The sequence below is a fragment of the Lathamus discolor genome, chromosome 3 (assembly GCF_037157495.1).
Source record: "Lathamus discolor isolate bLatDis1 chromosome 3, bLatDis1.hap1, whole genome shotgun sequence".
In the NCBI taxonomy this organism is placed as follows: domain Eukaryota; kingdom Metazoa; phylum Chordata; class Aves; order Psittaciformes; family Psittacidae; genus Lathamus; species Lathamus discolor.
The window spans coordinates 121,592,368-121,617,370 of NC_088886.1; the positions used below are offsets into that span (position 1 = coordinate 121,592,368).

General features: G+C 42.9%; 2 protein-coding genes across 3 annotated transcripts in view; one reads left to right on the top strand and one right to left on the bottom strand.

Moving 5' to 3' along the window:
• Nucleotides 1-14,679, top strand: part of OSBPL11 (oxysterol binding protein like 11) — a 44,992-nt gene extending 30,313 nt beyond the window's left edge. For both annotated transcript variants that reach the window (XM_065671382.1, XM_065671381.1), the window contains exons 8-13: nucleotides 1,571-1,711; nucleotides 3,692-4,190; nucleotides 5,866-6,052; nucleotides 9,863-10,045; nucleotides 10,469-10,622; nucleotides 12,758-14,679. In XM_065671382.1, the coding sequence (XP_065527454.1) occupies nucleotides 1,571-1,711; nucleotides 3,692-4,190; nucleotides 5,866-6,052; nucleotides 9,863-10,045; nucleotides 10,469-10,622; nucleotides 12,758-12,835 (1,242 nt within the window). In that variant the 3' untranslated portion in view covers nucleotides 12,836-14,679. The remainder of the gene's footprint in view (nucleotides 1-1,570; nucleotides 1,712-3,691; nucleotides 4,191-5,865; nucleotides 6,053-9,862; nucleotides 10,046-10,468; nucleotides 10,623-12,757) is intronic.
• A 2,996-nt stretch (nucleotides 14,680-17,675) lies between these two features.
• The window catches only part of LOC136010344 (TGF-beta receptor type-2-like), a 33,305-nt gene continuing 25,977 nt past the window's right edge, over nucleotides 17,676-25,003 (bottom strand). Inside the window, exons 4-7 of the mRNA XM_065671383.1 lie at nucleotides 23,642-24,450; nucleotides 23,394-23,535; nucleotides 22,042-22,169; nucleotides 17,676-18,176 (exon numbers count right to left, since the gene is read on the bottom strand). Coding sequence (XP_065527455.1) covers nucleotides 17,964-18,176; nucleotides 22,042-22,169; nucleotides 23,394-23,535; nucleotides 23,642-24,450 — 1,292 coding nt within the window. The 3' untranslated portion in view covers nucleotides 17,676-17,963. The remainder of the gene's footprint in view (nucleotides 18,177-22,041; nucleotides 22,170-23,393; nucleotides 23,536-23,641; nucleotides 24,451-25,003) is intronic.

Sequence of the window (25,003 nt, forward strand, 5' to 3'; positions counted from 1 at the left end):
TTCATCTGAGCAGCTGTCATTACTTGATTTCAGGATGGCTTAATGTATTTGAAATACAGCTAGAGTCTGCATCATAACTGTCAAAATTGAAGTGCAGTATACTGAAGTAAAAAACCAGCAGGGATTATGGTAAAGAATGTGTTTTCCTAGATAAGCTACAAAATCATAATTACATTCTTTTTATGCTAGTTGGTTTCACACAGTTGTTTGGATGAGACTGTCTTTCTGAAAAGATAGTGTATTGTTGTATGCCTGCAACAGCACTGTACTATCTTCTAGCAAAATCAAAATTGAAATGATTTTTTTTTCAGTTGCGTATTATTTATAGATTATTAAATGGATCAGCGTGGTTGCTAAATTAAAAAAAAAAAAAAAAAAAAAAAGAAACAAGCCAGGATTAGGATTTTAAAAATCACTTAATTCCTTCCTTCTTCCAATAATCATGCGAGTTATAGTTCAAAAGCTTAATGTATTTGGGATATGACTAGGATTATCACTCCCCTTAGATACTTTCAGCTCCCTTATTTATGATAGAGCATCCTTGGAAAGGTGTCACCAGTGTGATACTGCTTTTTTCACCAAACTTTGAGATCTTGTGAGGGCTTGGCCGCCTGGCTTTGGTGGTTGAGTGTTCATAAATTTGCCTTGAGCTTGGCCAGCTGTTCCAGGATAAAGGGCTTTGCTTAGGCAGAGGCATATTGCTGCCCCCCGGTGGCATTCAGTGCTTCTGCCCTCTGCATCTACCTCCCTCCAGCTGTTTGGCCCAGGAGGATGCTGCTCAGAGCCCTGGGAATACGACCATCCCTTCCACCTGAAGTGTTCGACTTTCTGCTTGTAGCGTGACAGTTGTTAAAATGGTACTTCTGGGGCTGTTAAGACAATTTCTGCTGGTCTGTCTGGGTGCTTTAGTTATGCTAACAGACAACCAGAGTTTGTGGTGTGTATGTGAGGTATATTTTTTGCTAATGTTTATGAAACTCCAGGTTACTTTTTCCTTTACTGTTACATATCAGCAGTAGCAGCAACATTGATAATGCTTGTGAAAACTGGCCTGTAGATACATTTGGCATTTGGCATGACAGTAAGCAAGTAACTAGGAACTACCACTTGCTACAGCCTTTGGAGTGGTGATGGCAACACTGGAAAGCTTGAAGTGGTGTGGAATTGGAAGGGTGTTATTGAAGTGGCTGGAATCTCTGCTGGATTTTACTTTGCTAGTTTGGTGTGTATGTGTTAGAGGCTAGCCATTCTGTTAGGTCACAAAACTTAGAGGAAAACAGGTCATACTTGCTTTTAAAGCTTACCTCCCTGCCTCAACCCATGTGAGAGATGGTAAGAAGTCTTAGCCTGAATCCTCTAGATGAAATCTGCACTGAGTTATTTTAATGTTCCTTTCAATTCTTCTGCTGTCGTTTATCTTGGCAGTAGATTCCATTGTGTAGTGTTCTGCAGGGATTTATTTAGTCTTTTTATTTTTAATACATGGACAGTTAAATATAACATGAAGACTTTTTTGCATATTGTCTGGTCAGTCACATCTTTGAGGTGATACTTACGGCTCTTATTCCAGGAACCTGAAGAAATAAATCCGGATGAGGAGCTGGAGGATATCTGTGATAATAAAGAAGATGACCTAGGAGCGGTAGAAGAACAGCGTAGTGTTATCCTGCATCTCTTGTCTCAGCTGAAACTTGGCATGGACTTAACAAGAGTAAGTGGCTGAAGCGTGAAGACTGGCTGCACTAAAAGTGAAGTGGCATTTTAAACTCAGCTCCTGTACTGAGCGATATTGAGTTTAATATGAAATAGTGGCCACTAGCAGCTTGCAGTTCTGAGATCCATTGTCCCCATTTGAGGCAGGTTTTTAAATGAAACGTGGTGAGGGGGTGATTTTCTTTAGTGAAACTGGCTGTATCTTTTCTATTACATTGTCTTTGTGTTTTCCACTGTGTTTTTGTTGGCCTTTCCATAATGGCCTGTTTTCTTTCCTGTGTTTGCACCTTATTCTTTGCATACAGTTTTCTACGGTATTCTCATATTTTTGTCTTTCGGATTTCCTTCCATCATATTTTTTTCTCTTAATAATGCTTTTATGTACAACTTGCATAACCCTGTATCTGTGTTCATGCTGCTTCTGCAAAGAAATTTTCCTTTGGTTCCCCATTATCTATCCTCAGATGTCTGTTTATGCCTCTTTGTCCCATTCTCATTTCTGTTTGCTCACAGATTTAGCAAGCAGGAGCAAAGTTATAGTGGAGAGAATTGGGTCTGAAACTTGTGCACCAATCTCAAAAGCAAGCAGCTTTGAAAAAATTAACACTTGGTTGCTACTAGACAACTTGGACAGGAAAACTAGGAAAATTAGGTTGCTACCAGTTTATGTTCAGTTCAGTTCTGTGAAGACTTCTTACCATGAGCACTAGACACTAATAAATCAAAACTGGGTTCTACAGTAGTATGGAGTGAGGAAAGCACTCTCCTTCTTGGAATTACGAACTATTTTTTCCCAGCTATGTGTTTTTGAGCACTAGCTGCTTGGCCTCTAGAAACACTTTCACTGTGGAGCTTACATTTCACAGTTTTGAGGGGGGATTAGGGAGAAAGGTGGCATGAACAGGCTCTGCTGCCTGTGAGCCAAACTTTAAGCACCTGCTGCTTAATCAAGAATTCATTAAGTCATTGTTTCACTTCTATTGAAGATTGCATTTGGAGTATCATTTTCTCTTAGTTGCAGCAAGTTGTCAATTCTGTCTCCCAGTTGCAACTTTTGGCTGTGTGTGTAGAATTGTCTTCAGTTCAGAGCAGGCAAAGCATTGAAATGGGACAAGCCTGAGTTCAAAACAGGTAATGAAGTTGTTAGAATTGCACTTGACTGAAGTGAAAAGCAACTTTAATATTCCAGGTTGGTGTTGCAGCAACATGGCAAGCATATTCAGCTTAACTTTTATGTCTATTAAAAGTCTGAAGTCTGTGCTTTACCTTTCCAAGTGCAGCTGATTTAAATAGACTTTCGTGATCTCATAGTTGAGACACCCTGTGTTTACAATGGTTAGCTACATGAGGTTAGTTGCTGCTGCAGGGAAGGAAAAGACCGATACCTACAGCCTCTTATTCTACAGTATTGCTCTTGGCCCAGCAAAAGCAGGACTCCTTTTTTTTATAGAGGTGAATGTAACTGGAAAAGTGTAAGGTTGTCTGCTCAGAGTTAGAGCATCAACCTATACTGTGTTATTTCTCAGTGATGCTTGTCATAGTTGCTGTGGTGAGAGACTGCAGGCTCTCAGTTGCACTGGCATAGCTTCCCTGCTTTTCTCTCCATTAGACAAAACCTTTTCTAACCTCTGCTCTGAACCTTCCTTGATACAGTTTCAGCTCTTTCCTGCTTGTTTTTGTCCTCCACAGATAATTTGGGACACATTTTCTCCTTGCAGCTCTTTTATGTTTTTTGAGGGATACTCAGTCCCTTTCAACCTCTTCAGTTCTAATAGTACTTACTGGGCTTTCTTCTCCTTACAAATTGCTTTTCTGGGACCTCTGGTTACTGTGTTTTGCTTACATCTTTTGAGAGGGACAAGAAAGTTGTGTCTGAAAGTGTGGTATCTAAAATACGACAGAATCCTCCACCTGAGAACTTCCCTTATAAAAATGCCTTTCTCCTTACTAGAGTTTTCTGGATTTTCTTTTACTGCAGGTGGTTCTTCCCACTTTTATTTTAGAGAAGCGGTCGTTGTTGGAGATGTATGCGGACTTCATGTCCCATCCGGATCTCTTCATTGCAATCACAAATGGCACTACCCCTGAGGAAAGGATGATCCGCTTTGTTGAGTATTATCTCACTTCATTTCATGAAGGTCGCAAGGGAGCTATTGCAAAGAAACCATACAATCCAATCATTGGGGAGACGTTTCACTGCTCCTGGAGGATGCCGAAGAACGATGTAGCCACTGATGCTGGCAGTAACTTCTCTGCTCACTCCCCCTCAGAGCAAGTAACTCTGTCTAAAGATACGGAGGGCCAAACAGAGCTGGACTACTACACAGTAAAATTTGTAGCTGAGCAAGTGTCCCACCATCCTCCTGTCTCAGGGTTTTATGCTGAATGTGTAGAGAGAAAGATGTGTGTTAATGCCCACGTCTGGACAAAAAGTAAATTCTTAGGAATGTCAATAGGAGTGACGATGATTGGTGAGGGTAAGTGTAACTTCTGTCCTTTATTCATTTCAGAAGGTTGTTAAAATATTGTTAGTTTGATAGGAAACTTGGTGTTACATTCCTCTGGCAGAAATACACATGAATATTGCTCAGTAGTTTTGTTTCAAAGGCTTAAAAAAAAAAAAACTGCTTGCAGAAGATGTCATTGGGTTTTCAGATTTTATTTTTTTTCCTGTACTCCTGGATCTCTTCTGTTGTCTGCAGGCTTTAATGTACAGTCATTCAGTGATTTCTTATTTATTTTTGCTCTTTACAAAGTACAGGAGGTACTACAAGCCCTTCTTGGGGTAGTAGCAGGAAAATTTACACAGGAAGGTTTCATATGGGGGAACAGACAGGTTTATGCTTTGCCAAAAATCAGGATTATACTTGGAGATAAAATTTTGACTTTTAAACCAAAGGGCAATTACTGTGATGTGAACTGATATTTACTAATGTTTCCAAAGCATCAGATTCATTTGCATCAGACATTTGTGCAATAGAAGTGTTTTTGCATGTACTGCACTTAATGTATTTTACTATGCAAGTTCTAATTTTCTTTTAACTAGAGAAATTGGATCCTTTAGGGGAAAAGAAGGGTAACTGCTTTTAAGCTGCAATTTCCCTTTAGTACTAGTATTTACTGCAAGAGATGAGACAGCATCTCCCATTCTGTGTCCCCTGTGTATATTGCCCAGTAACTAGGGATTCCAGGCACTTGCATATAAACTGTGGCTTATTAATATCATTAATAATATATATAAAAGTATCACATAAAATTATTATTAAATTATGGCATGTCAGCTTTGGACAAGGGGATGAGCATGGCAGGGGGTGTGGAAGGCACATCTCGATGCTTTGGCTGTTCCAGGTAAATTCTGAAGCTGGTATCTCCTCTAAGGCATTTCTCAAATCGTATCAATTTTTTTCAGAATTTCTCATGATTTTCATACTGATGTCAAACACGCAATGATTATATGCTACAGAGGCCTGAGTTGATGCAGGCAGCAGTTGTCATTGTTTTTGTAAGGGCAGGAGGTAGATCTTGTGGTGTTTTTTGTCTGTTTGGGTTTTTCTTGGTTTTAACAGGAATCAAGCAAACCCATGCATCTGAAAACCCAAAGAAAAATTCTAGTGTTCTCTGAGATTCATGACATTTATTGCAAAAGCTATTGTCAGGAAAGAGTTGGGTTTATCTTGACAGAGAGGTGTGGTAAGGAGAATTGTTTCTGCTGCCTGCCTTCAGATAGGGTGAGATGTAGGGAAGGAAAACGGAACAGGAGCAGTAGCCTTCCTCAGGATCCTGCAGGGTTCCTTACTTCTGTCAGACTTTCTTAAGTATTGTGTTGCAGTGCTCCAGAACCATCAATAAGAGAGTGTCCAGCCCTTTTACATACTACCGGAAAGTATTTTGTGCAGCACAATATTGTACTCATGGAGCAATATTATTAGGTTAAGTGTCTCTTCCCAAAAGAAACCGAAATGCATGTTAGTCAGGTTAGTACTTTCAGGAAAATGTGTCTAGAACCTGTAATAAATGTCACTTTTGTGGCTTTTTTTTTTTTTTTCTTTTCCTTTTTGGTATGAGGGGCTGTGAGGAACAGCACTGTTCCTGGCTATCAGTTTCTCATTTGGGGATTTCTCATGTTAGAGATTCTTGTATTTCTTCACACAGGTCTCTTAAGTCTCCTGGAACATGGGGAAGAATACACGTTCTCTCTGCCCTGTGCATACGCTCGGTCAATTTTAACTGTTCCCTGGGTCGAACTGGGAGGAAAAGTCAACATTAACTGTGTGAAGACTGGGTATTCTGCAAGTATTAACTTTCACACTAAGCCCTTCTATGGTGGCAAATTGCATCGGTAAGAATGTTTCCCCCTTGCCTTTTACTAGTAGTCTGTGCTCTAGAACTGTAGTATCTGTGTAACTCAGCTGTTCGGTATGTTAAATATTGCTTATATGATAGTCTGAGAAAATGTAGTTTTTCCTGTTTATAAATATTTGAGGTACTACTGTGCTCTTAAACAGTATCAGGTTGCATTTAAGAACAGTAAGGAAATTCCATGTTTGTCTGACTCAGTGTTCAAACCACGGGGAAAGCAGAACTTATGGCTGTTACAGATTCTAGTAGTTCTGTTAGAAGCTGGTTAGTGTTTCCGATTTTTGGATTTGCTCTTTGTTTGAGTTGAAGTTGATTTTGCTGTCTTGAATGTTGCAATTTGTTTGCAACATGCATTGTAGTTGCACTGCAGGTTTCAATAGTAACTGGTCTTCTGTTACTTATTGGTCATGGGATTTCTGTATGAGAAACCTAAGACTATCAAGTTTAAGCAACTTACAGAAAATCTCTAGGTAAAAATATCTTTTTTTAAAGACAGAAATGACAGTACTCATAGTGGTAATTCTTCATGGCTATGCATGGTTAAAAACTAACAGGTAAAAAAAAAAGATCCAGGGAAAGTTTGACTAGCGTTACTTCTGGCAGATTCTAGGAAGTGTTGGCACACTTGGTGCAAAAGCTTTAGAAAATCACCAACATTGATGGTTTTAGACGTTTTGTAGTAAGACTGCTACAGATTAGCTTTGTGCTATTATAGAGACAATTGAGGAAGGAGAAAATTCAGAAGTAGTCACACAAAGAATATCTGATTTCAGAGCGTTTTGTACTCGTACATTTACTAGACAATGTTTGTTTAAACCTATTTTAGATTAAATGTGTTAGAGATAATAATGAAATATGTAACAGCCTTGAGCATCAGAACTTCTTAAACGTGGGTTACTGTCACAGGTTGCAAAAAATCGTCAGTCTTCTCTAAATCACTTTCTGTGAGATGGTAGGGTAAGGCCATATTTATTGGTTTAAAGAAAACAAAGAAAAAAATGCACCAAAACCTCCATCGTAAACTGCATTGCGCTATGAATTTCCATACATGCTTTGAATTTAACTTGCAAGCATAGCTCCCTATCTTAGTGGCATCTGGAGATGCAACTCTTCACTTACGACAATTTTAATGTGATGCATCATTTGAGACGGTTTTTCCCCCATTGCTATAATGTATCTTCCACCTTGCAATAGCTCCTGTTGTACCATAAAAAATAAGTGAGAGGAAGCAATTTTACTTCAGTGATTTAATTTTAGAAAATGTTTTGTTATGTATTTCTGAAATTAGTCACGGATGTAGAAGCTTTATGAAGAGGGATCTGTTCAAGGTACTGTAACTATTGAAAATGTGACACAGTGATGATTGGACATGGCCAGAAGAATCTCTTGATGGGGAAGCAGCAGTGTTGTCATGGTTACACAGAGTGCAAGTGGGTTGCTATGGCAATGTTATAGATTTCTTTTTTTGGTAGAGCGACCCTAGTTGTTAGACCTCAGCTGGATGTTGGCTCCTTGGTCCTGTACCTCTTTAGCTTGATGAAATAGAGGATGGTGATTGTGAACAGCTAGGTATGTATCAGTCCTGCCAAGCTTTCAAATAAGTGCTAGGAGATTTTTGTCACTAATATTAGTTCAGGCAGATACTATGATCTACAGTGCTGAGAATGGCTGTGTGTCAATGCAACCTGAAGAAACGCAAGTTGCAATGAGAGCTTAATGTAGCAGCTCAATACCGTACCTCAGCAGTGAGCGATGTATCTGTTTATTTTAAGCTGAGCAGAGACAGTGATTATGTGATTGGTGTTAAAATATTGGGTGTCAGTACTGTTTTGTAACCACACGGTGCTTGGAAAATTTAAGCACTGAAAGTTGTGAAGATGTAACTGCAGAGTCTGAACAGGCTGGTCTCTGGCATCCTGTGGATTCAGTCGGTTCAGAGATCTCTTGGGGGAAAGGACAGGGACTCCACCACGTGTAGTAGCTTCAGGGAGGTGTGGAGGTTACAGGGTGAAAAAGAAGCAAAAAATGATGGCTGCTTGCTTGCTGCCTACTCTCTGTTTTCAGAAACTGTTAGTGCTTGTTCGACCCCACCTTAATAATTTAATGTAAACGTGCTTTTATTGTTCGTGTTGCTCCAACTCTGGCCTGTTTTCTTGAATAAATCTTTAATTTTTATAATAGAAAACTGTATGTGAGCAGCACATGCTTATCAGTCTGGGGTTGGTTTTTGTTTTGGTTTTTTGTTTGTTTTGGTTTTTTTTGAAGGTCTCCCTAATGAAGTTAGATTAGGTTTGAGCTGCTGGACCTTGATGTAGCTCCAGCCACCTCCCCATGTGCAAGATATATCAGAAGTCCCTGGCTGCTGCCTTCTGCTTCGAGCTGGCTGTGAGCTTTCCCCACTTGCCCTGGGGGTTCCCTGCGGGTCTGATTTGACTGGCATGTCTATGCTGGAGGAACTAGTCTGTGATACTCGTCCTGTTGCCTCAGAAATTAATTTCTCATCAAACACATCGCATGAAAACAGATGCCAAGCTTGGGGGGGACACGACTTGGATAGACGCAGACACACCTTGAAGTAACTGGTGTACGTAAAAGAAGGGAAGTGGCATCTGCATGTCCTGTACTTCCTTCTTGCTCTGAATGTGGCATCTCACAGCCAGCATGGGCAAGGTGGAAGCACAGAAGTGCTGCTGTCTACTCATGTGTGCAGTTGTTCAAAGAAAATAAGAGCAAACCAGAGGCGTGCGAGTTGGCAATTAGCTGCACATAATGTAAGTGTCAAAGGAGATGTAACGTGTGCTTTGTGTTGGCACTGATAAAATGCAGGAAGGGGAGGCTGGAGAGTGTGTTTTAGAGAGGTTGTATACAGGCAACTGAAGTTTAATTGGAGCTGGAAATAGTGTCCTTTGTGAATCCTGGAGCACCTTACAAGTGAGGATGTCACAAGTCTTGTTTGCATAGTGTGCAGACCCTTTCGTTTCTTTTTTTCTAGGAGAAAAGTTCTGTTTGAGGATGGTAATTTGCTTGTCTGGCAATGATCAGTAAACTTCCACTCCCCGATTCAGGATGATGTGACTGTCAGGACGTCTTTGGACAGGTCTTGATGATCAGGAGGAAAATATGCATCAGTGTGTGTAATTATGGTGATACTTGAGTATCAGTGCAACACTTAGAATGAAATACTGCATATTAGAAAGACCTTTTCAGTTTTCTTGTTATTGGCAGAGTTTTCTGTGGAAGAGACAAGAAAGAAAAGCATTTTTCCTGATTCCTAGTTTCCTGTCTTGCTTTTTGCCTTTGTGTGTCTGCTCCTCATGTGAGGAACATAAAAATGAGACCATCTACACATGGAGAACATTAAAACGTAAAGATGAGAGAGAGTGTCAGCAGGTAGTGAGATACATTCTTGCTAGAAAGTTTAATTTTCAATTTTGAAGTCTGAGTTATGGATCTGAGTTTCATGTGGAAATAATTAACTGCTTGTTACATGTGAACCAGCTTGTGTTAGTTTCTTTTCCATTTTCAGTTCTGTTTCAAAGGTTTGAAATAAGTTTGAAAGGTTTGAAGCCAAAAAAGAGTTTGCTGGGTAACGTGAAGAGAACTACAGAAACGAGTGAAAGTCACTTTGCTCTGTGAGCTTCTCCTTACAAATGCAGTTCAAGTAACCAGCTTCTTTCAAGACAGTGTGACAAGTTTGCAGACTCATTCAGAATTAAGTTGAATGATTATGCAGGGAAAAATACTCGGGTGTTTTCAGCCATGGCCTTTAAAAAATAAATTTCTTTCCTAGGGTCACAGGTGAAGTGAAGCAGAACATGACAAACACAGTAGTGTGCAGAGTGCAAGGGGAGTGGAACAGTGTGCTTGAGTTCACCTACAGCAACGGGGAGACAAAATATGTGGACTTGACAAAGCTGTCAGTGACAAGAAAACGAGTCCGGCCCCTTGAGAAACAAGGACCATTTGAATCTAGGTAGAGTATGTGTTTTACTATTGCCTGACCCTTTTTGTCTTAAGCAGTCTGCTGAATGCCTTAGAATATCTACATTTTCAGGTTTTCCTTTGTGGAAAATGCTTACATAGTGGGGCAGCTCCTGACAAGCGAAGGCCTCAGAAGGAACTGCTTGTTGAATATCACTTCCATAACAATTTTACAGGGTATACAAACAGACATCATATTGGCACAGCCAAAACCTCAGAGCTATTTCTATCTGCTCCTAACTGTTAGTGTAGCTATAAGACTCAGCTGTGAGCCCTTCCACATGCGCTCCACCATCGTGCTCTGATCTGGGTTAGTTTGTCATGTATAACTAGAGGGAGTGCTTATGTTCTGAAAGAACTGCATGAGGCAATCCTATAGTTTGAGGTAGACGACTGAGAAAACTTTGTTTTGTAGGAAGCTGTGGCAGCATGTAACAGAGTCTCTGCGGGATGGAGACATTGATAAGGCTACAGAGCACAAGCGAGCCCTTGAAGAGCGACAGAGGAACGAAGAGAGGCTTCGTGCTGAAACAGAAACACCCTGGTGTACTAAATACTTCCTTAAAGATGTAAGTTCCCAAACAGCTGAATGATGAAGGTGGAGGTAGAACTACAGTGAAGGCAGGCGCTTTCATTGCGGTATGGGTCCATGCCCTGTCAGAATAATTCTGAGTATTTGGCCTTAGAACTCAAAGTTTATCTCCATGGAATCCTTGGCAGTAAGGTGGCATAAGCACTTCTAAACATATAAAGGTGTGACTTCAGTTCCCAAACACTTTGTGATTCCCTTGCAACAAAATGTTTGCCTGTTTTGTGGTCCAGTTTCTTTTTACCAAGCACTTCCTTGTGGTATATGGAAAACAGGTTTACATGTACGCATGTAAGTAGACTGTAATCATAAATACCCAAAGAAAATAATCAATAGTACTAATTTTGCTTATGCTGTGTGTGTGTATGAACCCAAGATAGTACTATTAGCATGAAGGAAAATGAGTTCATTCTCACCTTATGTCAGGATCTGGTTGGAGAAAACCCCAGTGCCAGACCCTGTTTCAGTTCGTGATCCCAAGAGTTGAAATTAAGACGCAAACGGGGTCAAGTACCGTAACTGGACAGTTTGTTTATTATGAAAGGATAATTATTATAAAATAGAGAAATTATTGTAATAAAGGTAATAGCAATTGGACAAATTGGAAAAAAGGTAGAAAATGAAGCAAGGATTTGGAGTGCAGAGAGAGAGTCATCACCGTGGGTCCAGCGGTGTCCTGGGGATCGGTTTTTGTCATTGTTGGTAGTAGGAGTTCTTCAGGGTTCATAGTCGGTATCGGGGCAGAGTGTCCCCCAGGAATCCGTCAGAGATGGGTGTCCTCATGGAGGCGTCCTTCTGGAGTCCCCTTGAAGGAACCCCATAGAGTGTGTCACCGTGAGGGCAACTCCACGAGATGTCTGTGACGTCCTCATAGGTGGAGAATGTCCTTACGGAGTTGTCCTTCTGGAGTCATCCTCATGGCAGTGGCTCCCTGGCAATGTGCCCCTTGGTGATTATCTTTTCCCTGTTTTATTATGAGTTGGGGGGAGTACCTCTGTTCTTCATGTTGTGTATTACACATTCCTGGTGGACCAGTTTTCCTGGTCTTGCAGCCAGCTCTTCAACTGCAAACTGCACATGTCTGTACACACACCCACCCACCCACCACCCCCCCAGGTCTGTGGTAGTTCTTGGGATAATGGGTAGCAATTCCTCACACCAATCCTCGAGGTAATGGATGGTAGTCTTGGCTCTTTCCCACTCATCCATCAGGCAATGGATGGTGGAGTCCCAGTCCAGCTCCACACACTCTTCTCCCAGGCAATGGATATTGGAGTCTTATCTCAACTCCTCCCACCCATCTCTGAGACAAAAGATAGGTGGAATCCCATCTCAACTCTTCAGACCAATCTTTGGAACAATGGACAGTGGAGTCTGATTTCAGATCAGGCTCTCACACCTTAGAACTTTTTTGCTCTTGTATGTTACATTTTGGATGGAGCTTATTTGTTGGATGGCTTAAACTCTATTCTGTAATGGTAGTAATAATAATACAATAAGACTTTTAACGAGGTGAGCTGCAGCCTGCACAGGAACCCTGGGGACTGCCGGTATGATAACTTCAGGACTATCAGGTCAGGACTATGTGCTAGCTTCAGTGAAGTTTTTTGTTCTCTAAAGTTATGTTAGTATTACTAACTCGGATTTAGATATTTATATTGTTAGTATCTAGATTCAGAAGAGGTGAAATTCTGTTGCTAACACTAGATACAGATCTACTCAGAAAATGTTTAAACGTAATCCTGAGCTCCTTTGTTTCTGGGTAAGCAGTTGGGCTGTGTTAGAGCTGACGGTCCTGGATAGCTGCGCCTCTGCTGGCTGCTTGTTTGGTTTCATAAAGTAATCTGGATCATGAAGTTGAGAAGAGTGGCTTTGCATCTGGGTTAATTACAAGTGCAGTCTATTCCCAGAAAGCACTGTGGCTCGGCAAGAGTCCATATTTGTTCTGAAGTAGTCTTGGAAGCCTGCAGCGTTGGTCTCTGTCTTAATCAGTGGGAGTTAAAGGTATAAGCTATGTCCCACTGGTTTTCACAGCTATCAGTCTAATAGTTGTGTGAAAGGAATTCTCCTGGGGTGGTGTCTTTATTGTAACCATATTTTCTCTTCAAATTGCAGGGAGATGGCTGGGTTTATCATAAACCCCTCTGGAAAACAGTCTCTGCTGCACAAGCTCAGCAAACGGATATTAACTAGAAAAGCTGCTTTAAGATGAGTTTTCTGATGTTCCTCTCCTTTTCCTCTTGTCTCTTAAAGTACAGTAATCACACAGAGTGTTCCCTTTTTATGTAATTGTGAAAGTTTAAATGAGCATAAAGAAATAAATATACTAGGGCACTTTAAAGGTATTAAAGAAAAGTAAAATAATATTGAAGCTATAGAGACAAACCAGGTACATTCTTGTTTTTTGTATGATCCAAGAGATTTTATCTGAATTGCGTAAGATTCTTCTAAGTAGATCTGACTGCAAAAGCTGCCTCAGAGGAGAAGGAGCTGTTGGATTTTGGAGTGACATGGGAACTTTTTTCAGACTCTGCATCAAGCTCTTTAATAACCGAAACCTGCTCATTACCCATGTAGACAATAGCAACAAAAAGAATTGCTGCTTTTATGCCCAGTGTTTAACCTTTTTGGTGAAAACTGAAGGGGTATTTGGAAGATGTGCCTGAAATCAGTGTTAAGAAACAACTGGATTGTGATGACTTTTTTTTCTTCAGAGAAAACGCATGCATGCATTGGAGGAATATGGGATATATGTAGAGACTCCCTTTCTTTTTTATGGATTTATAAAAGCAATTAGAATTGTAACCATGGAGAAATTTTTCCTCTGCAACATTTTAATATACTTGAAATAATTGACTTGAATTGGAAAAGTAATTTGAACACTTTTCAACTCCTAATTTTATTAAATCTCTTCGAGCGACTTTGGTTTTTCTCATGATATAGCATAATGAAGTTTGGCCTTTTTTTTTCCTCCTCCACCTTCCCTTCCTGAGGACTAAGGCTTTCAAAATGAACAGAAAACTTAGTTTTGTATTTCAATGTCTCTGCCCATCTAATCATCTCAGAGATGAAGTATCAGTGTTACAAACTGTGCTTTGGATTGTTTTGGTTGTTTTTCTCCTGTGGTGTTATTCAGAAGAAAGCAGTGAAATGTGACCTGTGAATACATGGATGTAGGTCCTGGCTTTTTATCTTACCATAAAAAACAAGGCTGATTATGCTGAGGACTGGGTGTTGGTTTGAAACAATCAGACATCAGGAAACTGTATTCAGGTACAAGCATCCTTTTTTTTTTTCTATAAATATTTTATTGAAGTCTAAGAATTGCTGGCAATTAAGAATAGTACTTACTATGGCTTTCGTTATTGTTGTAACTACAAGCTACCTTAATTTTTCCAACAGTGGTGCCTTAATCTGTCTTTTTCTTCTGATGTAGTCTTCCAGTAAGTGTATATAATGCTATCTGCCACTTCTCAGCAATGGCCGCACCTGATGCGGCATCATGAGAACTCACAAATATGTGATCTGGTAAGGTCATGGAGAAGATACAAGTGTAAGAATGCATCAGAAGGTTTAAATAACCATGTTTAACTTTCAACACAAACTGCAAATTGTGCAGAAAAGGAGTTGGGTTTATGCACAACTATTTGGATCCTCTTGTACATTTATTTTCTGTAAGGTGCACTGAGATCTCAATGCGAGTCATAGTCCGTTTGTGAGAAGTGGGGGTGGGGGTAATAAAACTACAAAATGACTCATTTGTTCTGTCTGCTTTCCTGGAGATTGGGTGACCAGGAGGAGTGGGTTGTTGTTGTCTTTTATGCTGGAAATCCATCTGTCTGGGCTTTCCTTGGCCCCTAATGGTGGGATATTTTGGTACCATGTACTTCAGTAGTAACTATATTCTCCAGCAGAAGAACGTTCTGGGCCCTGCTGTCTTGTTTGTAGTATTCGATACAATCATCCTGTTGTGTTAGTTCTGGATATCTGCTGGGCATTTCCATATTTAACCAGGAATAAAAATGACCATGAAAACAGTGGGATTAGTAGGATTAGTTTCTCCTTGTTTCTAGGTCTGTGGCATATTTGGGATGTGCTCCTTGGCCAATTCTAGCATTTCGAGTTGGAATCATGGTGGCACAATGTGAACTTCCATATTTCATTGGTACCTGCACCAGACTGGGGTGGTAGAGGACCAGAAAATAAGCTGACACCACTGTGTATGTTTCATACTTGTTCTGTCTGTGTCACATGGTAGATTTGCTTTAAACAAACAGCAAGGGCTCTGGTCCAACATCCAGCTTTTAATATAGTGATCAGCTCAGAAAACAAACCTTTATCAGCTGAGCATGCTCCAGGGATCAAACTTGTGCTTCTTAAGATCTAGACTTACGACTCAGTCACTGAGCTCTGCTTAAAATTTTGATTTGGGAATCTGTCGAGGTGATGGCTGTAAAAGACTGAAAAGCTCCCCATGTTGACCATAAACCCATTTGTGTTACTTATATAATATTATCAGTCAAGTTATTTTTCTTCTACCCTCATATGGTATTCTTGTGGTTTCACACTAAGAAAGCTGTTACTGATTTTGTTGTGTAAAAATAGACCCAACACTGAAGAAGTAGTCTTTTAAAATACATGAAACGATTTCTTTTAATATGGGGGTACTGCTAGGAAAAAAAAGAAAGTAAAGCCTTCCTTTGCTGAAATGATCACAAGAACTGGAATGGATTCCTGATGTGGATTTTGTTATGATGCAAACTTCTAGTTACCTCTAGAAACAAAGGCCATAGTTGAAAACAGTTTCAAAAAAGTGAATCTAGCCGCTGAATATCCAGCTTACATTGTAAGACATTTATGTGATTTTTCTGAGAGTTGAAAGCATGCTGTGGACTGATGGAGGTATTTTTAACTCTGACCAGATTTGATTCTCTTGTGTAACTGCTGTTGTTTCCATCTTGTGCCTTCTGGAGCAAAGGGAAGGGCTCACTGCTGCTTCCTATGTAGGTATTTGCTAGAACCACAGTGTGTTCAACAAGGAGCATGACAAATGTAGGATTTCACCTTATGTTCCCTTCTGTCTTCTTGGCTTGATTGGGCTCCACTGAAGCTAAGAGCAAAGTTCTTACTGATCTCGGTGGTTTTAGACTCCCTGAGTTAAAAACAGATCTTGGAGGTTAAATAAGTGGCTTTCTTCAGAGGTGCTGCATGCCTTGTTGATGATGGAAGACTGAGAGTATAACAAGTCACTCCTAGTTAACACAGGCGTTCAGGTGTATAATCCTAAAAGCTTGACTCTGGACTTAGTTTTCGTAGAAAAAAAATGTAATATGTAAATTGGAATGTTCAAGATTTTATCAATGGGGAGGGGAATAGACTGAGAAGTTTGTCAGCATATTGACAGGATAAACTGTCAAGCCTAGCATTAAGTGTCTGTCTCCCAGGATAATTTGCATTTCAGCTATCAGAATCAGAGATTCAGCCTTCAATGTCTAGTTCGTGTGTGCTGATCCCCTTCTGACCCACTGACCTGTGGGAAGAATGGGTCAGACTGTCTTTTAAAGCCTCTTGAAGTGAACTTTGAAGAACAAGTAAGCGTTAATTGGTGTTCTTTCCAAACAATTTGGTGCAAAATTTGGTAGGTGAAATTCTGCATGGGAAGGAAAGACGGGATAGCCCGGGGGTGTTTTGGTGTGTTCCCACAGTTTATCTCCATGTCAGAAAACATGCCCCATGCTCTCTGTTTCTCTTGGGCATGCATACAGTAGAGCAGTGGTCAATATATTAAAGAAATGAAACTGAAGTCAGGTGGAAAGGATGTGTTTGTGGTGAACTGGGGAGGATAAACTGCAAAAGAAAAGGCAAAAATCCTAAGATGACAGTGGGGGATTGGTGAAGGTAAAAGATATTGTCACAATTGCAGGTGGAGACTTATCGCTGGTAGCTGAAGTAAGCTTTTATTATTTAGATTTGATGCAACCTAATGCATTCCCTTTCCATCCTTCTTTGAAGGTTTTAAAGGCATTTTTGTTATAGGCTGATAGCTTAGGGCTATGGAAATGGTCCAAAGAAGAGGAAACTGAGGGAAAAGTGTTTTGTATGGGCTGGTGCTGACATACTTGTGCATTTTGGAAAACCAAAACAGCCTTCAGTCCCCTCTCTTGTAGGGCTGATCCATTCAGCTGCATGCTGGCAAGCAAAGTATTCCTCTCTGATGCTATCCTGGAAGATATACCTCTGTGTAGGTGAGTATCGGGTATGGGCTTGCAGGGTTTAGTAGCAGGTGAGGTTTTTGTTACCTTTTGCTCCCAAGGGTGGAAGGATTAAGATATGCACAGAACCCGGGTTCATGACTGAGGTGTGACTTACCTTTCCTTAATTACCTTTCCACTGCAGAGGCAGCCTAGCTTGGTCTGGTGGTTACAGGACTGAAGCTCCAGGTTCTGCTTGGTTGTGTCTCTTTGGGTTGAGTAACGCAGCAGAGGGGTGCGTGAGAGTTGTAAGAAGAATTTGCCAACACATTTGTGTTGACACTATATCTGTGGCACAAATCTGTTGCCTAACAGTGGCTGGAAAGTGGAGTGTTTTATGGGGAAAGAGTTGTCTAGGTGTCCTGCATGGAGACTTCTTAGTGTCTGCACTGGTGGTTTTTGTTTTCTATCAAAGAAACTTCATGCCCCACTTGAACTTATCAAATGCACGCAGGAACTCCCCAGTGAAAAAAGGTATCTTGGAGTTGCAGCAAATCAGGCTTTTGCTAACTAGATTGTTGGCTATCATTACACCATATTAGGACTGCCTGATCAATGAGTAATTTTCTTGGGTGCTAGCATTTCTTCTACTGAGGGTGTGTAACATCTCAAGATGTTATTTTTTTTAAGCTGCTACAACAGATTTTTTGTTTTGTGTTGTGTGTGGACGCCATTAAAAAAGGAAAATTGACGATTCTCCTGATCTCTGCAGAATAAGCAATTAGAAACTTGTGATGGGCAGTATGGAAGGACTTCAAAAGATAGACATGGAATTCTGGAGCTTATTAATAAAAGATTAAACATTATTATTTTAAAAAATAATAAAATGAATGCTTTGCATCATTATACATTTAAAGTAAGTACAAAATCAGTTCATATATAAGGTTGCACTTTAACCAAAGTATTGATTCCATAGTTCACTTATCTGTGGGAGGAAACAGATCTTATAAATAAGTTATGTACTAGATCTTCGTTCCATTTTGAAAAATGGAGCAAGGTTTTTTTCCGATGAGCTAAGTGCTTCTCACTTATCCTCTTGTTTCTCGTGATGAGGCTTTTTGCCTGCTGTGTCACTGCGTGTTTCTGCTGCCGTCACTGTCCTGGTGCTCCCCGCCTGGAGAAGCTGTTTTGTTGGCCTCGTTGTCTGTGTTGTTATTGAGGATATCGTCACAATCCATCTGTGCCATCAGGTTGAAGCGCTCAGCCACGCAGTGGGCGGTGAGGCGAGCCTCGGGGTCGTGGTCCCAGCACTCTGTGATGGTGTCGCACAGAAAGCGCATGCCCTGCAGTTAGAAGGGCTGAAATTAAGATCTGAAGGCAGGAAGAAGAGGAGCTGGAAGCTGATCAAACACAACAGCAGTGGTTTACCATGCTTTCGACAGCTTCCTGCAGAAACGCTTTTTTTGGCCAACCCTAAGCACGAGGAAACAGCCTTGGTAAGTTGTGGTGAGTGCCAATGCTTGCCCCATTACTGCCACGGCTAGTATTAGGGTAGTAGCCTTGGCTCACCTGGGATTCACTCCCAAGCATTTTCCATGCTCCCTGGAAATATTCCCTGGAAGCTGGTCTGTATTAACTGTGGAACTTCTGTAGGGGCTGGAAGGAAGTAGACACTCTTGCCTGAGCCTTGCCTGTTCAGATCAGAGCATCCTAAAATCAGGAAGGGTGGGAGAGGAGAACTGCAGGCTGGCACCAGAGCCCAGATCTCTGGGTTTCAAACCTGTCACTTGGCTGTTGCATCTGGATGGGGGGGAGGTTTGGGGTGTGAAAGGAGAAATTTCAAAGGCAAGATTGGAATTAAACTTTGACAACATAACTTCTCTTTTTAGCAGCTTTCTGAGAGGGTGTGCTGTGCCAAATACTCATTGCAGAGTGCAGCTGGACTGTTTTTCTCACCATGAATAGTGTCTTGGTTTAGGTAGGATCAGATACTTCTCAGTATCCTCCAGAACACATTCAGTTCCTCTCAGTTACAATGGCTATGTCTCCCAATAATGTATTTTCTTCCAACTGTAGTTTCGTGAAGGGAGTGCCAATATTTTGGCCTTAGAAACAAAATTTGGATGGTATTTTCCCACTCTTAATCTAGTAACACAGCTGTGTTGAACCTTTTTGCCTATATAATTCCTATCACATGCTACTGCTTTTTGCATCATTGGCAACCAGGTTTGCAACACAGTGGTAAAATCATTATTCTAAGCAGAGCTTCATGTTATTCAGCGGGTTTTTGTGTATTTCTTAATTTGCAATTAAGACAACCTGAAAGTTGTGTGGACTGACACAAGAGAAAAATACAGAGATGTACTGTTGGTGTCCTCTGTCCTTCTGCACTTCAGTCTGAACTCGCTGCTCTCTGCTAAGGTTCACTATACTAAGTCTTCTGTAATGGATATGGATTAGGGAGAACAGGATTATGCAGTAAAACTGACAGATGGTGTGTTTCAGTAAATCTTGCGTCACTCATTTATTAGCTTAGTTGGAAGGATTTGAGGATAATTGATTAACATGCAAAAATGAGCTAGCTTAGCTGAAGCTTTTAAAATAAGCCTTTTCTCAAACAGAATGTGGCACTGTCATATGGTTTAGTCATTAGGTTTCCTTTGCTTATTTTGCCCTGAAATCATGACATTTATTTTCAGTTTGCCTTGTAAGTAGCAATGATGCTCTTTTGAATGGTGCAACTGGAATGTCTTGATTTGCTCACAAAGTGGACTTAGTTTTGGTTTTATGTTTGGTATCTCAGATTTCCCAGCATTCCAAAGAATGCTGAGTTTTACAAGAGTATTTTTAGTGCAATATTGACTTAAGCTCACACTGCTCCTTCTTGTCCTGCACCAGCCCTTCATTTGTGCCAGGTCAAGAGTCTATTCAGCTGTTTCATGAACCAGATCCGGGAATTTACCTGGGCCTAAATAACCACTTTTGGGTTTTGTTTTTTTTATTTCAGTGTGATGGAGTGGGAAGCAAGGTAGAAGCATGGGCTTAAGGTGTTCGTAAGTTATCTGAGAGAACTTTGGAGATGCATTTCTTCAGTTAGTTTTATTGTGCAGCATTGCAAGCAGTTGCCCTAGAGCTGCTGATGGGCAGCAAGCTGGGTGAGTCAGCCCTCCTGTCAAGGGGGTTAATGCTTATGTTTGCTGAAAATCTTAAACCATGCCCAACAATGTAGGTCCTCATTTGGCTGAGCGTGATCCTGGTGGTTGAAACGTGGAACTAGCATTTGGAGCTCTGCATCAAACTTATTTTTGTTGGTGGGAACATCTACGGGAGCTTCCCATTCAGGTGAGCAATTCGTCACCTTTTCTTGATGTCACCCAGTGCTTCCTCCCACATGAAGCCGTTGACCCCAGGAGTGGCACAAACCGGTGGCTTTCTGCTGCTTCCCAGCAGGTGGTGCTGCCCCATGCCTGATCCTGGGGAGACCGATTGCAAAATGCACGGAAAACCATGTAAAGCCAGGGTTGTAAGGAGATGTTGGGTCACCTAAGATTCGTCAGAGGGAGGCTTTCAGGAGCACAATGTAGCTTTTCTGTTCCTCTTCCTTAGTGAACATCTGGTGGTCTCATGAAAGTTGCTACCTTAAAGCCTTGCTCTGTTTATGTGCTAGGCCAACCCAGCTACAGCAACGTTATTTCTCAGTGGAGATTGCAGTCAGCCCTTCTTCAGCTCAGCAAATGGTGCAGTTATGGTCAGGCACTATCAGAATGTGCTTTTTGACAACCCAGGCGCTATATTTTTCGTGTGGTTTCAAAGTTTATCAGAGACCTTTGGGAGGTGAATGTCCAAGATGAATACTCAAAGACTGTACCAGTGCTGATTGAAGTTCCTGTATTTGATTTCATCAGGGGAAAAGGTCAGGTGAAATTCAGACTGATTAAACTCACTGGTGGCCCAGCAAAAACTGCAGATTCATTTGATGCTGTTTGCAGCTTTAGTCAGTCAGGTCAGTTGTGGGTCTTTGAACTAGTACAGTTTTGAGAGGAGATATTGTAGGGAACACATGGCCTCCTAAGATCACGAAGTTATATCTTTCCTTTTGAAAAGCTAGGCTTTATGTGCAATGCAGGTAGAGTGGAAGCAGCAGCAGTCTGTTTTACAGGTGGATACTGCAAAACGAAGCACCGGATGCTGCAAGGCTATATGAGCCAGCAAGCTCAGTGTTTCAGCTTGGTATTCAGATGGGCTGAATTGTTGATCAGTGGATGGTGTTTTTCCACAAGACATGAAATTTAAGCAGTACTAAAGTTGGGAGGATTAGAAAATTGTGGTCAGTGTGCCTGTTACCCCTGTGTCCCAAATGGCTGGAAGAAAATACTGGATGTGGGGAAGAGAGGACCTGTCAGGGCCAGGAGAAAGCTATGTTTCTGGAGCTGGTTGGTCTGGGTGTGCTTGTGGATGGTTTTAGCAGAGCGCATCTTGTTGCTGAAGTATCTTTGTTCTAGAACACTAGATTATGCTGAAACACTTTGCTTTCAGAGCTTCTGAAGGCTGCAGTAAGACTTCCCCTTGGCAAGACTTGAAACTAGCAGGTTCCCTGCTCGTAGCTTCATGTGTGTTTCCTGGCTGTTTCACTTGAGGGAGATCCTTCCAGTTTTGCCTTTCCTTGTAGAAGTGGAAGTCTTTCTTCTCACATGCCAAGTCATGACCTGTCATGAGCTTGAGCTTGAAACCCTCCCAGCCAAGCAGGCAGAAGGCTGGATGCACCTTCCTCCCCTCTGTCCCTGCTGGGAGACGGTTTTGTGTGAGGGACTGCATGTTTTCTGAGCTAGAGCTTTCTGGATATGGCGCTTAGGGGAGAAGTGGGGTGGATTCTAGGGATTCACTCTTTCATGAGAAGATTCTTCACCAAAGTGCTCCATTTTGCAGTTATCTTCAGGATAATTGAACAATGTTACTTGGCATTCATAACACTTTCTGATCGTGGCTATTGATCAGTCAATTTTGCTGTACCCGTGGCTGGTGTCTTTTATACCCCAGGGAAATGGGTCTAGTGGGGCTTACATGGGCAAGCAGAAATGGAGCTGGAAGTGGGACCCAAGACTTCTGCCCGCTTTTGCTTTGATTACAACTTCAATCATTTTTCAGGCTGGTTTATTGAAGTGGCACAATGTGGGCTGCTTTTTTCTGAACCAGCTAATCCCATCTTACCTGATGCACCAGCCAGCTGCTCGGAATCTCGGGTCGCCCTCTGCCATGCAGCACGATGTCCCTCATGGTGTCCACACAGGGCTGCTCCTGGACTTTAGACCCAAAAGGCAGCTCGTAATTCTTTACCTCTGCAAGGAAGCAACATCTGCATTACAGGATGTTTTTAATGGATTCACTGCTTTGCTTTGATATGGTCCACCAGATGAGAATAAATTTGTTTTTATCAGTCTGTAAAAATAAACAGATCTGGAAACAATTTAGAATCTGAACACAGGAACATAGTGCTGGGTTTTCATGTGGAGTTTGTTTTTAGATACAGGATCGAGGAAGCATCCGACCACTTTCCGGAACCCAAGAGTTGCACTAGAAAGGTCTTGGTCTGTCTTTGAGTGAGACATATTTTGAACTCTAAAATTGTGTTGTGCTGGTGAAAGATGGGAGAGATGACTACAGTACCAGCCTCCCAATTCCTGCTGTAGGCATGGATCAAGCTAGAGGAGAAATGGCCCTTCCAGAAGAGCAGTCCCATGTCTTGGGAGGCCATGGAGAAACTCCCTGTTGCAGAAATGAGAGGCCGCCCTGGTTTCTGCCAGCTCCTGCCCAGATGCAAATGTAGCTGAAATAAGAGTGGGAAGAGGATTGTCCAGGACACTGGCTCAGGAGCAAAAGATGCATGGGGTATCTGAGCCAGGCAAGGGTCTCCCACTGCAAAGCGTGGGGCATGCAGGGCAGCTGGGGCAGCTATCTCCCCAAGGTCTGGAGCTTCTTGCAGGTCCATGGGCCGGGATTGCGAGTAGGTGGGTTAGGGAAGGAACTGGAGAGAGGTAAAAAGGAAAGAGGGGAGCAGGCAGAAGGGCAGGTGGGGGCTAACAGCAGGGCAGTTAGTTAAATGTTTTGCTACATGCGAGTTCAGATGCCAGGCTGTGGCTCTGTCAGAGGCTGGAGTTTGTGAGTCCCCCTTGCAACATAAACTCTGTGTTGTCTGAAAGAAAGTGCTTGTGGCCAGGGAGAGGGGGGAACCTTTGGCTCCTCCTGCTTGGTTTGCTTTGCATTGCTGGCACTGGCTCAGATGTGACTTGGTGGCCAGCTGGCTCTGAGCAGGGGCTGGACCAAATGACCCCTGGGGTCCCATCCTGCTTCTTTCCCACTGAGCCAGCCCCCTCGAGCCATGGCACACAGGGAAGACAGCTATGGGGGAGGATTTGCCATCAGCTCTTAGAAGCCCTGCAGAGACCCGAGCCACCCCAGACCAGATCCCATGCTGTTGGTGGAGATGTGGGGGTGAGCCACATCTCTGTATGTGGAGAAAGGGAGCAAAAAGGTGTGTGGAAGCCCCAGTGTGATGCTCCTACCTCCTACCACTTCACATCTGGAAGCCATTTCCCACAGAACAAGGGCCATAGAGTAGACATCCATCTGCTTGAAAGACTCCAAGTCTTCCAGGTTCACTCTGGACTCCAGGACCTCTGGGGCCATGTACCTGGCGGTGCCCACCTGCCCATAAAGAGAAGAGAGGCATTAGCAGGGGTGGGCAAGGACTTTGACCCAGGGGCAACCAGGGTTGCTTTGCAGAAGTTCTTCTCCAGGGGACCATACTTGCCTGCCCACTGTTGGCAAAGTCATCCACCGTCAGGGAAGGGTCAAGGCGTATGGCGATGCCAAAGTCGCAGAGCACACACTCCTGCTCGTTCTTCACCAGGACATTTGTGCTTTTGATGTCCCTGTGGGCGATGGGGATTTTCGGCCTGCCGCAGGCGGTGTAGTCGCTGTGGAGGTGAGCCACCCCGCTCACCAGGGAGCCTGCCATCTTCTGCAGGTCCATCCAGCTCAGGATGTGGCGGGAGAGGTAGTCCTTGAGGTTGCCCCGGCTGTGGTAAGCGGTGATGAGCCAGTACTCGCGGCGGGGCCCCGTGCCTCTGTCCTCAGCAGTGAGGAACCGCAGGACACTGTCGTGCTTGAGGCTGGTGTCAGTGAAGATCTGACTCTCATTCTTCCAGGAGGAGTACTCCTCACAGGGGAAGATCTTCACGGCCACCGTCTCGTACTGCCCCGAGCGGCTATGGCTCAGCTTGGCCCTCCACACCTCTGCGAACTGCCCTTTGCCCACCATCTCATCCAGCTCGATGGGGAGCAGCTCGGCGGGGCGGCTGCTGGCGCAGGTAGGGTTGGCGCTGGTTGGGCTCTCATCCATCAGCACGGACAGCTTCTCCTCCCGCTCGGCAGACCTCCCTGCCTCCGGCAGTGCCGGGGGCTGTCCCGGTTTCCCACCCCATGCCTTGGTTCTCTTGCGCCGCTTCTGCGTGCGGCAGAGGTAAAATATCACCGTGATCATCACCGCCACCAGCAGTGGGGGCAAGAGGCTGATGGCGGCCACCGGGATCACCTCTTTGCTCTGCAGCATGGAGTAACCTGAGGGGAGGAGGAGAGCAAAGGTGAGGATGCTGCCACCACGGGTCTGCAACAGCTCCTTTTCATCATGTGGAGGAGGAAAATAGGTGAAGCCATTAATGACGCGCAGCCTTTTGCGAGGCCACAATGCACACTGCACACAAATCCCATCCTGGCAAAGAACCCAGAAGTAGGCAGTTAGGTCACAAATTTAGCTCTGTATATCAAGTGAAGGGCAGGATGCAGGCCAGCATTACTTGGGCTGGGCAGTGCAGCATGTGAGACCCTGCTGCCATCACCAAAATGGCTCAGTTGCCTTTTGGTGGCTTCTAAGTGACGCTTGTGCTCACAGCAAGGGGAGCTGGGGCAGAAATAGCACTGATAAAGCTGAGGTAAGGCTGAAACAGAGGAAATCTAGGAGAGATTTTGGGGCTGGAGCCTTGCTGGACCCCTGTGGTGCACAGAGAGCCATGGGCGGTGCTGAGGCCTGGGCAGCGCACAGGACCACCAAGCCCAGGGGAGCATGGGATGCTTTGCGCAATAATTACTGTAAAGGGGCATCGTTGCGGTGCTG